Source organism: Sinohyriopsis cumingii, chromosome 11, assembly GCF_028554795.1.
Source record: "Sinohyriopsis cumingii isolate HCF-2022 chromosome 11, ASM2855479v2, whole genome shotgun sequence".
In the NCBI taxonomy this organism is placed as follows: Eukaryota; Metazoa; Mollusca; class Bivalvia; order Unionida; family Unionidae; genus Sinohyriopsis; species Sinohyriopsis cumingii.
This window is the reverse complement of record NC_142971.1, coordinates 106,256,485-106,272,007: the sequence shown is the minus strand read 5'-3', so window position 1 is coordinate 106,272,007 and position 15,523 is coordinate 106,256,485. Positions and strand designations below refer to the sequence as shown.

The window sequence follows — 15,523 nt, the reverse complement described above, 5'->3', positions numbered from 1 at the left end:
AGAGATCCTGCTACAACTTGTTCTTCCAAGACACCAATTCTTCCAATGACGAAGTGGCGGAAGCAAATAGCATTGGGTTTAATATCAACATTAAAATGACAGAAAACATAAAAACTAATAAAATTTATGGATAAAACATGGATAATTCGGCTCTTTGTGTTGAACATTTCTTTCTCACTTGACCTAGTTAAAAGATGTAGGTATAGTACGGAAACCGCTAAGAATCAATTTTTGGTTTACCGATAGGGTACGTCAGGTATGGCAAACAAATAATCGGTTGAAACTGAGCTGGTATGAGATAGATTTGGTTGGGTCAATATAAAAGTTGCAAAATTAATTTTGTTTCAAATTTGTATCGTTATTTTCGCTTTACACAAGGAGGTGGACAAGGTAGACATTCTTTTAAAATGAAAGCCGATGCAAGGGTATTATGCAGCTTAGACGAAAAAGCAATTGCCAATTGGCTTAACAAATCATTGTTCAAAAGCGTATTAACAAGTCTTTGTTCAAAAGCATATTAACAAATCTTTGTTCAAAAGTATATTAAGAAGTCTTTGTTCAAAAGCGTATTAACAAGTCTTTGTTCAAAAGCGTATTAAAATCTAGTAGCGAAATGTATTGATTTTAAATTGACTGAGGATGGGTAGTCATGTGTCAATGTTTTTCTCTGAGGGTGCCTAAATGTGCGTGGAGACTACTCTGAAATTATTCGAAGATGTTGTTTTTCTCCCCAGAATGTAGCTGGACTGATAACGTTATTAACTGCAATATTCAATCTAGTGCAATGACAAGAACTGTTGAGGCTTCTAGAAGCGGTGGATCCGATTGCAATTCGTCAAACTGTGAGTATATCTGATCCATCTAAATATCATCTATGTATTGCTCAGTCCATATAGCATTTGTTGTTCTTCCAGTTTGGGTAATACTATAACCATATAACTGACACTTCTGTATGTTACCATTTTGTCAATATTGACGGTTATGTATTTATATTGGCGCGGGTATTCCATTTCAAGTAGGGTTATAAACATGTTTAATGCGTGCTTTACTTTCAATGTTAATAATAAACACATACCTTTGCAGCACTGTATGTTTGAATACAGTAGCCGTTTGGGATCATGTTGAATTTCTTTCTATTTCTTTTATGACATATCATAAACTTTTGGTACTTCTGCACGTTTGTTCTTCCTTTTGAACTTGTGATATAACTTTAATATCGTCTGACAGGAGTGGAACTTTCTTGAGCCTGTTTTAATTACGACAACACATTATGCGTTTACATGAAGAAATACAAATAGGCACCTGTAATGCCTAAAATCAATTTTGCTGTAGCCTTTACAAGTAAATGTGATAAAACTTTATTCTGTCATTACGGCTGCAGATGCTGCTCACGGTGTGTTCCTTGATATTATACTCTTGTCAATTTCACAATTACTGTTCTATTTTTCACCTGTCTTAATTGTTCACATCCCCTGCATTAATCACATTAGAGTTCTAATTCTTGGAGAACAATAATATTGATCTCTAATGTTCAGCCAACATACATGTTTCCTCCAGTGACACATATATTGAATGTCCTTGTAATCAAGTTTGTTCCCTTGATGACACGTATAGTTTTCAAATACACGTTGTATAACGGTGATTAAAAAAAAAAAAAAAAAAAAAAAAAAAAAACTCAGAAATATAAATACTCATTGTTCTATAATACTGACAATATACTCTCGTTCTTCTTTCTCAATTATAGGTACTTGTGATGATATATTGTATGGATACATTAGGCATCCGACCTATTGCACGAAATTCGTCCTGTGTGCATGGAACACGACGTTCGTTTACACATGTGAGAATGGAACATACTGGGATCAGAGCCTCCTGAGATGTGAAGAAGGCTCTTGTTAAACAATCCGTCGCCACAAATAATTTTTGAATGAATACTTTTTTGAACGAGAAATGAAATGTAATTGGACATTCATGTGCAATTAATACTCTGTATGAAATACCCAAACTTAACTTTTTATTTCTCAATTGATGTCCACAACTTGCGATCTATCTATATATATCTATCCATCTATTGCTCCCTTATATATATATATATATATATATATATATATATATATATATATATATATATATATATATATATATATATATATATATATATATATATATATATATTGCAAATATCGTTGTCATGGATAATCTGAGAAACGTATTATATTTGTCTCATTTGTCTCAGGCTGGGTGTGTCATTAATGCATATTTTATTTAATTTTTTTATATTAACACCATCCTGACACATGGTGTCTATAATTTACATGCACTTAATGTGTGACGGTGTGACAATAGGATTTTTATCAAATAAAGTACATGCGTATTATATGATTTAAAGCAGGTGCCAATTTGATATATTGTAAGATAGAAATATTAATCAAATGTCATCATTTTTTCATGCACGCACCTATTTCAAAATAATGCAAGCGAAATATAAATTGAAGTCTGTATATGCTTTGCTTCGTTGTGTATAGTATTATATCAATTCTGAGGCGCTTGTCCGGTATTTGTAGCAATATTGTGTCGTTTAGTGTTCATGGTTTTATAGTTTGAAGTACTTGTGATTACTGTTTGCTTCATGGGCCATTTAGCGCTGAAATTGTATAGTGTCAAACTAGAATGCACATCTTCCGTAACGTCTGTGCTGGCAAACAACTATTCTCTTCACATATAGTTTCTCCTTTCACATACATTCTCGGATTAATTAATGGAATTAATTACAAATAGCTCAATAGATTAAAAACAAACCTAATTGGGAAAACCATAAAGATCACAGGTCATGAAGCCTTGAGGTTTCTCAATATCAGCTACCTTATTTGTAAATGTAAATTTAACTTCATTAATGAACGATTTACAACGTTGTTTAAAAAGGTTATTAATAAGCAACAATTGGATCGTGTGGTATTTTGATGACAGGAATAGCGACACTGAAGTACACGTGAGTAATCTTGACCATTAATAGTTCACTATTATTGTTTAAAAATCATTTAAATTAATACTCTAAAAAATAATAATCATTTTTTAAAGTGATTTTAAACATTAATTGAAAGGTGTATCTTAGATTGTATAAGATACGAAATTAAAACAAATACAAACTAATTCAACGACTTTGAAGCGAGAACAATATGTACTGGCCTAATATAATGGACGCATAAATTTCATAAATAGCAACTATTAAAAGTTTTTGTCCCGATGACCATGTAATGAAAGTAATGATTCATATATATATATATATATATATATATATATATATATATATATATATATATATATATATATATATATATATATATATATGTATGTGTGTGTGTGTGTGTGTGTGTGTGTATCTATATCTATCTCTCCCTCTCTCTCTCTCTCTCTCTCTCTCTCTCTCTCTCTATATATATATATATATATATATATATATATATATATATATATATATATATATATAAGCATGTGCATTATACAGTCTAGCGTGTTTGAGGACAATGTAACGAACTCCGTTTGTGTCAAAAGTTTTAATTTATATGTACCTAGTCGGTTGCTTCAGAGGAACATTATCCTTTGATTAGCATGTAGTATTGTCGTCGGTATTGTCGGTGTCTTATATTCTCCGTGTTATATCCGCGTAGAGTGGGACGTTTGACACTGAGATAAATAATTCAGTCATGTTGGGAGAACGGACCAGTCAACTGTAGTTGATTAGAGGGCTCAAACAGAATGGGGTGTGTGGTCATCATTTGTATAGGAAGACTTCACTAAGAGTTCAGTATGCTGCGGATTATGGAGGGTACAGACGCATCAGTATGGTTCAGTGTCCTATGAAGGGAAACTGTTAAAGAGAAGAAAGGACACTCAGAAATTCTTAGTGACTTATCTCATAAAGGGGAATTATAATTGGATTCAAAGGCTTCGAATGGTAAGATGATATCTTTGTCTGGATGTTTTACTTGAGTTAATTAGCGTTTTGTTACATTCAATTATTTTAGTTATGTTTAATTGAGTTATGACGTGTATTTGCATTATCAGAATGCTTATGTTAAGATGCGGATCTGTATTTATTAGAATCTAGTAAGCGACGATTTGAAGGTTATGCGAAGTTAGACCCGAGTTAGATATATATTTCTTAATTATTATGATGTATGCAGTATGAATAATTACTTAATTAACTATGGTGTTCGTGTGTTACCATATTCATGGAAGTAATATTATTCGCAGGTAATAGCTCAATGCAAGCATGAGTTTTTTAAGCTGAGAATTGATGTTGCAGATGGGACCTTGTAAGGTTGGTAACCAAATAATCCGACGGAAGGTCTGTGAGAGATTCACTGATTCCAGGTTGCGCGCAAGAGACGGCACAATAGTAGAAGACGGAGAAAGGGAAGTCAAGAGATGAATGAAAGAGGAAGAAAATATTTGAGTAGGAAAAAATGAAGTAATCTGGAAGGAATGAGACAAGAGGAAGAGGTGGAAACGGAAGAAAAAAGGAAGACAGGAAGGCTTTGAAAGACTGAAGCAGATGAGTTGGAGACAACAAAAAGTTTAATTACTCTGTATTATGTGCATCATAAAATTCTGACTGAATTATTGACTTTTTAAATAAGAACTGGATAAACCAGGACACTGTCGATTTTACTGAGCATAAATGGAAGACATTAGGCGAATATATTTATTAATTTGATTCTTTAAATCCAATAAAACGTGTATGTATTCAATCGTAAGTTGTTTTATGTATTTAGGATATCAGGTTCGCTGACTTGCGCTTGAAATGTATTAATGTAAATCATCTGCAGGATTATTTATAACTCAGGACCTGGATCCTGACAGGCATATTCAAAGAAATAATTAAGGAAGTGGATGTTTTAAGTTTAAATGATAATTAATTTGTGACAAAGGTTATCCTCACTATCCATCAATATATACTTTCAACCAAACGCATGCACACAAAACATCTATCTTGAAATATTGCTTGTCACAATATTAATGTGATCTTTTTCTCTAATATTAATTACACTAAAGATCTTTTAACTGACACTTGTCATTACATTTTATTCACTAATACAACGTTGTATTGTTCATTTCTGTGTGCGAGTCCAATAAAAGCCATTAGCCCTACCCGTGTGATCCAATCCTTACAATAGGAGAAGCATGCTGAACCCTGTTCTTAATGGTAGCATATAACATAATGTTATATTCATAAACTTATCCTACCAAACTGAATTGCGACTAGTAATCATTAATTGGACACAACGATGCACTACCTACATGAGCAAATGTTTTTACATTTCAAACTTCTGTTACAAACTTGAGATGACCAAACAGTCAACATCGTACAACAAACTGTCTCTATAAATGGGTACACCAATGTGCACAGGGCTTGAAACCATGCTTAATTAGTCTATTTGTCCACGATCACGTTTATTCATAAATCGCAATATATATATATATATATATATATATATATATATATATATATATATATATATATATATATATATATTTGGACATATATATATAATTAGTTTAATCAATTAATTCCGTATGGAAATCTCATTGAAAGCTGCATTTATAGCTCACATTAGTATTATGTGCATATTAAATATCTAATGTCGATCACTTAGTGCTTGAAACCCTGATTTTAGTTGGTTGTGTTGTTTTGTTACAAGAATATACTACATGAAAACAAAATATGTACAGTGTTCAAGACCCATGTTTCCTTATCACAAACAATGTGGTATTTGAGCTACCATCTCCTATAATTAAAATCAAATTTTACTGAAAGAAATAATAAAGTATAAGAATGAATAAGATGCCAAATCCGTTATTTTATTCAACCCGTATATTATGATTGATTTTCGAGTGAATATGTGTCTGAGATGACCTTCCGTGAGGTCAAGAGAGTCGGTTCAACATAAGACGTTCTAAAATATATTACTGCAGGAAGCCGGGATAGTAGATTGTCTAATATGTGAGACACAAACGAACTGTACATTCCACAATTCATTGGTAAACTGTCAGTGAGATACCATGGCCTAAACCGTTAAAGATAATTCTGATCCTTCAATGCTGTAGAGCTTTTACACACTTGCTTTAGCATATACAACTTAAATGTGCGATATCAGTATATCGTAGTAGGCACATGCATAATGTCCACGCATAGTTACAGAAATTGAAAAATGGTTATGGTTGTTTTACTGTGACTTGTAATTTTCTAAAGGCATAAGCTGTCGAAATGGATGCAAATATATGTATCTCCAAACGTTTGGTTTGTTCTTGCATCAAAGTAAATACCTTTTTAATCTGTGTCATGGTACTGGGCAATAAACGTGTATCCTCAGAATTCATGGTACCGGTGATTGTCAACTTGGATTTGAAAGTCTTTTCCTTGCTTAACAAAGTTGCCCATGAGAATGACTATGAAAAAGGTTTTCTCTTGTATTGATGTTATCAGTATATGAGTAAATATTATTTAATTGGTGCTGCTGCCGAAAACAAGTGGTTGAAAAAGTCAAGGTCATTGTGACTGAAAAATTAAAAGTGGTTTCTACACAATAACGTCAATAACGTCAGTTCTTTTCTACATAACTGATCTTGACCAACGTCATGATTGACTTATATTTAAGATAAAATGAATTCTAATAATTTAGGTGTGGAAATGTTAGACGTAAGGAGTATAGTGAATGAAATAAAACAAATAGTCTTCACAGAAGTGTCTATTTTGTACGTCGGGTAAGTAAGACGCTATTGATTTTGAAAAAATCATTAAACTAAAGCTAGAAAAAGAAACAAAATTTAGTTTGCATAATAGCTTTTGTTCTCGACCATGTACCTTGTGGGGGTCTTGCAGTTAAGGCGTGGAACAGGCCTAGTGATTTGGGGGTCATAAAAAAAGGTTGCTGTGACTTAACGACAATGAGTTCTGCATAATAACTCTTGTTCTACAGTAAGTTCCTGAACCAAACTTTTTGGAATGACATGCACTTAAGAGAAAAACAAATTTTATTGTATAATAGGACGAGAGAAGAAAGGTCACGGTCATGATAAGTCAAAATTTTTTTTTTTACAAATCGTTTCTGCATAGTAAATTTTGTTATCATTCTATTATTAAATGAAAATATATTAATACTATTAATTTCAGTTTTCTATTTATAAATTCCTAACAAAATGCGCATCTGGAATATATATATATATATATATATATATATATATATATATATATATATATATATATATATATATATATATATATATATAAAGAGTTTCTTTAAGAAAAAGTAACAATGTCGCACCTCTCCTTTTAAGTCCTCCTATGCCGCGACATAGTTAATAATTTGTTACTCCACTACTAGAGGATATTGACTGTGGATGAACAAAATGACTAATTCCACTATGGTGAAAGCAAAGTGCATGGGATAAGGGAAATAACTCCGTATAGTACCTATTTTCAAGTATATTCATGTGTATGATATCAAATATTATCGTCTTTAACTGGCTTTAAATAAAGTATTGCTGAATAGATTATACACATAAACATATGTACTTAACATAAGACCGGTTATATAGCTGATACGAATTTAACTTAGGTGACTTTTGATTTTGTAAACCGTGATGTAAAATACTCATTAAATATTCGAAATGAATAGAGCTATATATTTGTTTTGATGAATCGTGCATCACGTAGTAGACCTTATTTTCTTAAAAATAAAGTTTGATCTAAATTAACACATTCGTAGTTATGGGAATGAAAAGGTGGCGGTCTATAGAAAAGTCTAATCTCTTACTGTCTTGGATTCGGACATTGGTGAAAAATGAAAATTTAATGCGCCAAACGTCCACTGTTATAATATTGAAGCACATGAAGCTTGAAAAGGGAATTTGAACTTTGTGAATCGCAACGAAGAAATATCACACTTTATGACAATCCAACAACAAACGTCCGTATTATTAATATAGTGGGACACCCTAACCTCAATGGGAAACAAAATTACAGACCACCCCTGGGCAACTCTAGCCTCAAGGTTTTTAAAATCACTCTGGGCAGCTCTGGGAATTGAACATAGAAAATATTGGACCGAAACTATAAAACCGACAACAAAAAAGTACGAAGAACAAGCATCAGAGGGAAGGGGGAAAAACCAATCAAAGGAACTCAACATATAAAAAAAAAACAACAATCACAACAAACTACACACAGCAAACAGATGAGAAACAGCAACCGGTCAAAAAACGACAGGACAACAATAAAACCAACATGGATACACAAAAAAACAAGAATAACAACATCAGCCACCTAAGATCAAGGGGAAATAACAACACAACATATGGAGAATACTAACATAAAGAAAAATCCAAACCCGTTAAATACCACTATCACCAATCAGAGCTAACGATATATATCTGTAGCACCAAAGGGAAGTTTATAAATAGCCTAATTTGTGGGGACTTTAATACACAAAACACTGAATGGGGTGGTGACCATATAGACACAAGAGGGAAAAGCATCGAAAACTATGCTAGAGAGAATCAAATTGTAATATTAAATACAGGCATACCCACCAGAATAGACCCCATCCACGGAAAAGTGACATCTATTGATTTAACACTCGCAACACCAAACCTTACACTTATCACTGACTGGCAAGTGCTACAACAAAGCTCACTTGGTAGTGACCACTTCCCGCTATGTATAACAATATATATACAAAGTCCAAAAACGCAACAAGTAACCATTCAAGAATGGAAAACAAAGCATGCCAATTGAGACCTCTTCCAAGAAGCCTTGAGCAAGATACAACTTGACGAACTTCCAAGTAACGATGCATATCAATACTATCACAACATAACCCAGGGTATAAATGAAGCGGAAGAAAACATTCTACCTAAAACAAGCGGGAAATCCAACAACAATAGTATACCATGGTGGACAGACAATTGCCGCATATCCATCAAGGAAAATAAGAAAGCCTTCAAACGTTTTAAACACAGAAAAATAGCTTTGGACTTTATAATATATAAGCAAAAAGAAAATAACACAAGAACGGTAATAAAGGAAGCAAAAACTAATTCATGGCGAGCATACTGCTCCACACTCAACCATCAAACCAACTCTAAAGAAGTCTGGGCAAAATTCAAAGCCATGAAAGGGAAGGTCCCGATAACATCACCAAAAATATCAGAAACCGACACCAACCAGAACAAAGCAGAACAGCTGGCACGACATTTTGCTAATTCTAGCAGTAATAACAATCATACACAAACAATTATGGAGCAAGGACGGGCACTCGATGAAAAATTCCCTCACATATTCATGGACCAAACCAACAATGACTCACCACTAAATGACCCATTCAACCTCGATGAATGGAGAAAAACACTATTTAACAAACAAACAAAAAAAAAAAAAAAAAAAGAAAAACACATGCTTAAGTGAATACAACCTCGGCTATGATATTTATAAACATCTCCCGATAAATATGCAAAGAATCATACTTGACATGATAAACCTAATATGGCATACTGGAAACACACCCACATTATGGAAACAAGCATTGGTCATATCCATACCCAAACCAGGAAAAGACCGTAAAGCATCATATAGATCCATCTCCTTGACTAATACCATCTGCACAGTATTGGAAACAATGATCAACAACCGGTTAAGGCACCACCTTTAAGAAAACCACATACTTACTGAAAATCAAAGTGTATTTAGAACCAAACGCTTCACCATTGATTCGACTAGAAACCAGCATTAAACTTGCATTCAATGCCAAACGGAAAACGATAGGCACTTAATTGTGGTATTCCTAGACCTCGAAAAAGCGTTTGATATGGTTCCGACTAAAGGCCTCATCTCCAAACTCAGTCAATTCGGCATAACCGGAAGAATGCACCGTTGGATCTCAAACTTTCCAACGGGCATGCAAATCAAAACAAGAGTAAGCGATGCACTCTCCGCGACTTACACTCTGGACATCTCAACTCCCCAGGGAAGCGTAATAAGTCCAACACTGTTCAACCTCATGATCAACAACCTCTGCAACAATATTCACAACAAACTAGTTGAACTGTCCTAATTTGTTGATGTCATTGGAATATGGAGGCAGGCAACCCCAACAGCCAAAACAACATCACGCAACTACAACAAGGCATAAACGTCATCAGCAAATGAACAGAGAACTAATGGATTCAAAATATCTGATACTACAACAGTAGTATCTCCCCAACAAACAGAAAACCTACTACATACCCAAAAATCTACGTTCAAAATACACCAATCGCATTCGTAAAAGAAACATACTTTTTGGGAATGCTACTTACTGAAACACTTAATTGGAAAACACACATAACAACCCTAATCATAAAATGCCAAAAACACATCAACCTCCTAAAATATATCAAGGGGACAACGTGGGGTGTTGACCAACAAATTATGGTGATGCCCAACAAATCATTAATCGGGGCTAAACTGGACTATGGTTGCCAATTGTATGCATCGGCAAACAAGGACCTGCTTAAGAAACTGGAATTCATACAATGTAATGCACTTAGACTATGTACGGGGACTCTAAGTAACATCTCACTTGAGGAGCTACAACTACTGACGGGAGTACTACCGCTGCACCTCAGACGAGAAGAGTACATGTTGAGATATGCTACCAGAAACTCAATACATCAAGACACCAACCCAACCAAAATGATGATTAAAAAGTCCAACATTCCGTTCACGCAAATACGAGCTCTAAACCACCCAGCAGGTAAGAAAATACCCACACTCTGTAATGAAATTCAACTATCCGGAATTCAAGCAGAATAATACAAAATCAATGATCCTACCCCTTGGAAAAACTGCACGCCCAAAATAAACCTGTCTGCCCAGAACTTAGGATCCAAACTACAAAATCCACCAAAACTACTAACAGAAATCCAGAAAACCATCGAATAAACTTACTCTGGATTTCTTAAAATCCACAGACCGATCTAAATCGAAAGAACTAAACAGAACTGCTGCTGCAATAGTGGTGCCGCAACAACAAGTTGAATTTGGTGCAAGATTCCCGGATGGCTGCTCCATCTACACAGCAGACTTATGGCCAATAAAGGAAGCCCTCAAATGGATTAAGAACCAAAACCACATACTGTACGTCATTAAAACAGACTCTCTCTGAGCGTACTCAAATTCCTAGAGACTGGCGACTCAAAAAGTAGAGCAAATATGCTAGACGACACTATGTTATCCACCAGGGAGATCGAAGATAAACAACAAACCATCGAATTCCTATGGGTACCTTCTCACATCAATCTGATTGGCAACGATAAATCTGACCGAAGGGCGAAATACAATATCCTGAACAATGCAATAAGCCACTTAACTACATTGTGTATGAGATATATAGCCAGATAAGAAGCAAAATTAACAAGAAATGTCAGCAGCACTGGGACAATACCAACAAGGGCATACATTTATACAAACTGCAAAAAGAGGCCACAAGGGTAATCAAGACGCATAAAATCCTGGAAATCGTGGACATCCGAATCATCAATAGGATCAAAACAGGAAAAACTTTACTCCGAAACAGCTTTGGGAAACAATTCAGGAAGGAACTGAACCAAACTACTAACTGTTCACATTATCCTGCTGCAGAAACACTGGACCACGTATTCAACACCTATCCCAGACACCATAATCAGCGAGTGGGTTTCCAAGATTACCAAAAGAAAATAAATTCCCCTACAACATGCCCTGAAGTTGTGGACAAGGGAAGCAACAAAAGCATCAATACCACATACATGAACATAATAAGGTACCTTAAACACATTAAAAAACATGGCAACATATACATACACTCACAAGTAATTATAATAACAATTAATAGAAGGGCTAAAGCAGTAATGTAAGACTGATATATGAAGAGCAAGCCCACGGTTGTTGTTGTGTGTGTGTGTGTGTGTGTGTGTGTGTGGTTTTTTTGTTTTTTTTGGGGGGGTAGCCTTCAGCTAACATAATACTAACCATCATGGTCTGAGAAAAACAACACATATATTCCAATAACTATGTATACATATTATAAAGGTGACACCCCCCCCCCCATCAGGCCCAGATCCACATGACAACAAGAGTGGTAAGATATAAATAAACACAAACAATTCTTAGGCACTAACCATTTTAGGAATATAAAGTGACCTAAGCCCATTCACCAGGCCCCCACACAGAGCGGAACTAAATAAACAACAACAAAACAATCCCCAATTACTAACATGACATGTAAATCCAACACTGATACTCAGACCAAACATACTAATTTATACAACAAAAAGAGCACAATATACCTTCCCAATTCAATATAGCTGTTACACAAAGAATAATGGCGATAAAAGACCAGTCACAAACATCAAGATCAAAGGCAATGGGAGTCGAGTGAAAGCAGAACAGCAAACTCTAGCAAAACAGCCAAACACTACAACATCACGAAGAAGAAAGAAAGAGGGTAACACAGAATGAAGAAGGAATAAAGAAGGAAACGGACATCGACTGTCAAATTTCCAATTTATATGAGGTTCTTTCTTCGGCTCTTGAAGACCTATTTCGATAAAAGCTTTATCCCCACAACCCTAACTCGATCCTTTTGTATACAAACATCAAAAGTGAAAACCAAAAATAAACACAGCGTGACCCAAACCTGTATAGGGTGCTTAACACCCAGCTGATTAACAACATTTCTTAAACTCAAAAGTACACCATATACACCAAATTCCAACTTTAGTTAAATATAGTTATAAAATTACACAACTCAAAAGTTCAGGAAAATTACACGAGTGGCTTACACACCATTGGAATAGATTTCTGTCCACTAGTACAACTGGACTTAATTTGATCTTACGCACTTTGCCGTTTCTGGGCGAACAGCTCTCCTGTAGCGTTTTGCGTCCCTCGGTTCCCTTGCCTCTTTTCCTCGGCCGGACATGTTCCTGAATAAAAAAGTGCAACATTCGCACATAAAAGCGGGACTGTAGTGGCTCCATTCCTACAGACCATATCAATTGAAAATCTCGACCTTTGAGACTTAACCAGTTCCGAAAGTATTAGTTGCGTAGGCGATTTAAATCCTTTAATTTACTGATTAATTGACCAACGTACGTGAAACCATACAAACCCCAAAATATACTATCCACAGAGACAGAGAAGAAGAAGAAAAAAAGCTGCTATGTACTATCCACAAACTCCAAAATATACTGTCCACATACGGGAAGAGGAAACAAAATCCTAAAATATGCTATCCAAACAAACATACGCGAACTTTTACAAACACAATATCTGCTATCCACACAGAAGGAAGGGAATAAACCACACACTCTACTATCCACACAAACGTACGCGAACTCATACAAACACACACACACACACGCACACACAAACACACACATACATTCACACATCTGGAAAAAAGTGAGTGTTTATAATCCCACTACTCCACACTCACGCAAATTGGCAACTTGAATAGTCTCTTTTCTAGAGATTTGGTGAGCCCTGAGAAGGGCTGTTGTTTTGAACTTCATATGCACCTCTGAAAATGGCTGTTGTTTTGAACCTGGCTAATAGTTACATCTCCCAGGCCTGGCACCACAGACACAAGGGCCGCTTCAGTCATTGTCCCAATTGACTGTTGCTGCTGTGAGTGCGCAGCAAGCTTGAGTGGCCTCATTGTCCCAAGCTTCAGTTTGCTGGACCCTGAAGACTTCCCTTCTTCTCCTATTCTGCAGCCGTGGGTGATGCAGCCTCTTTACCTCCTGCGGACGCTGAGGTTCCTGCTCTGACCTCTCCAATTATTGGTCCCAATTCTCTATTTGTGGGACCACGGGTCTCTGTGCTAGTAGTGGCTGTGATGTACATCTCTCTGGAGGTGTCCTCACCAGCTTTTTGACTTCACAGCTCTGTCTTAGCATCAGGTAAGGTAAGATAATTCCTTTCTGTTCCTTCTCTTATTTTCTCTCTTTCTTCTCCTCCTCATCTTCAAGCCTCGTACTTTTCTGGATTGTCTCCATGGCTAGCTCGTCCAGGAGGCGCCTGGCATATTCCAGGTGCATCTGAAGCTCCAATAATTTGCTGATTCTAATCATCCTCATTGTTAACGAGCGAACGCGGGGTAGCCAGACTGATGAGTACCTTCGCTTTATTTGTGTAAAGCGCGGACTTGAAGGAAAAGATCCCCTGTTACCAACACTTACAAGACCCATATTATCACAAAAACATGGAACGCGCCAACGTAAAAGAAACACTAACTCACTTTTTAATTGCAAACTCTAACTACAAACAAAAACACACAGACTATACTTTGAAAAACTACCGAAACGATGTGCTTATAGACACACCTTTATGTTTTACATAAAACAAAGAAATAAAGTGCTTATAGACACACTTCTTTTTTATCTTGCTAACATACAATTGGCAATTGAAGTAGTAACTCTTTTCAGGAGTAGTGGGGTAACACAGGTAAAGGCGGTTTCTTGTGGATGGGGAGTTATGGCAATCTTTTATCGTCTAAGATTGCGTCCCCGTCTGGTGGCAGTCTTCCCCACAGGCTAGGGTCTGTTTCTTCGGAAAAAGGAGAACTCTTTCTTGTCTACACGACAGTCGACAAATCCTCTGTCTGGTTCCTGCTGTTGCTGCTGATGTTCTCTATATTCTCTCTGCTTCTGAAGTCTGTACTTCTCAGGCCATTTTTCTTGCTTCTTCTTTATTTCCTCACTGAAAGCTCTTCTATCAGGTCTTCGGTCACTTTCAAAATTCTGTCATTCTCTATCTCCTCGGGTTTGGGTGCCAAGCTTTGCCTGACACGATGTTAATTCACGTAAGCTTCGTTCAGCTTGGCTAGTCTTGAATACATCTTCAATAGACGAGTCAACAGTGTATGATCACACTGTAGACCACCTCGCTTTATATGGTTCAAGCGCGGACGCGATATTAAACATTCCTACGATTTTTTGGTGGGTCGGAACGCTATGATAGTTTGATTTTAGAGTGAGGTGTAGAGAGATGTCAAAGAGCATGTATAATGATACAAATTTAAAACAAGCGACAGACGCTTTTTTTTCAAACACGATTTTTTATTCAAACAGCAAACAATCAACAATTACCCAAGAAACATTTTGTTTTCAAACAAACATTGTTCTAATAACAAACTATTTCTGACAAGGTTGACAACGTTGTGAAGTTAAGCTAGACATCAGCTGATGAAAGTCATTGGGCAATTGATGTACACTACGTTTCCTAGCTAAAGACAAAAAATAGCCATAATGGTAAAAAAATAACAAACATCTATTTACTTTACGATCGTTTCTGGAAGAGTCATGCTAAAAATAAGTCATTATATGCTCTAAAGAATATCCAATACTGCGTTGATGAAGAAAATATGCACAATATTGTCCACTTACAATGTAATCTGTGCCTTGTAATTTCACATTATTGAATCGTGTCGTCTGGGCATTT

General features: G+C 35.6%; 1 protein-coding gene and 1 long non-coding RNA gene across 2 annotated transcripts in view; both read left to right on the top strand.

Annotated features, from left to right (window-relative positions):
• The window catches only part of LOC149789226 (SCO-spondin-like), a 59,769-nt gene extending 57,268 nt beyond the window's left edge, over positions 1-2,501 (top strand). Inside the window, exons 22-23 of the mRNA XM_089973592.1 lie at positions 735-842; positions 1,745-2,501. Coding sequence (XP_089829718.1) covers positions 735-842; positions 1,745-1,899 — 263 coding nt within the window. The 3' untranslated portion in view covers positions 1,900-2,501. The remainder of the gene's footprint in view (positions 1-734; positions 843-1,744) is intronic.
• Positions 2,502-3,515: 1,014 nt separating this feature from the next.
• On the top strand, positions 3,516-4,747 carry LOC149789225 (uncharacterized). The gene is made up of 2 exons (XR_016424332.1): positions 3,516-3,955; positions 4,307-4,747. It is a non-coding gene; the product is annotated as an uncharacterized LOC149789225 (long non-coding RNA).
• Positions 4,748-15,523: the final 10,776 nt, after the last annotated feature.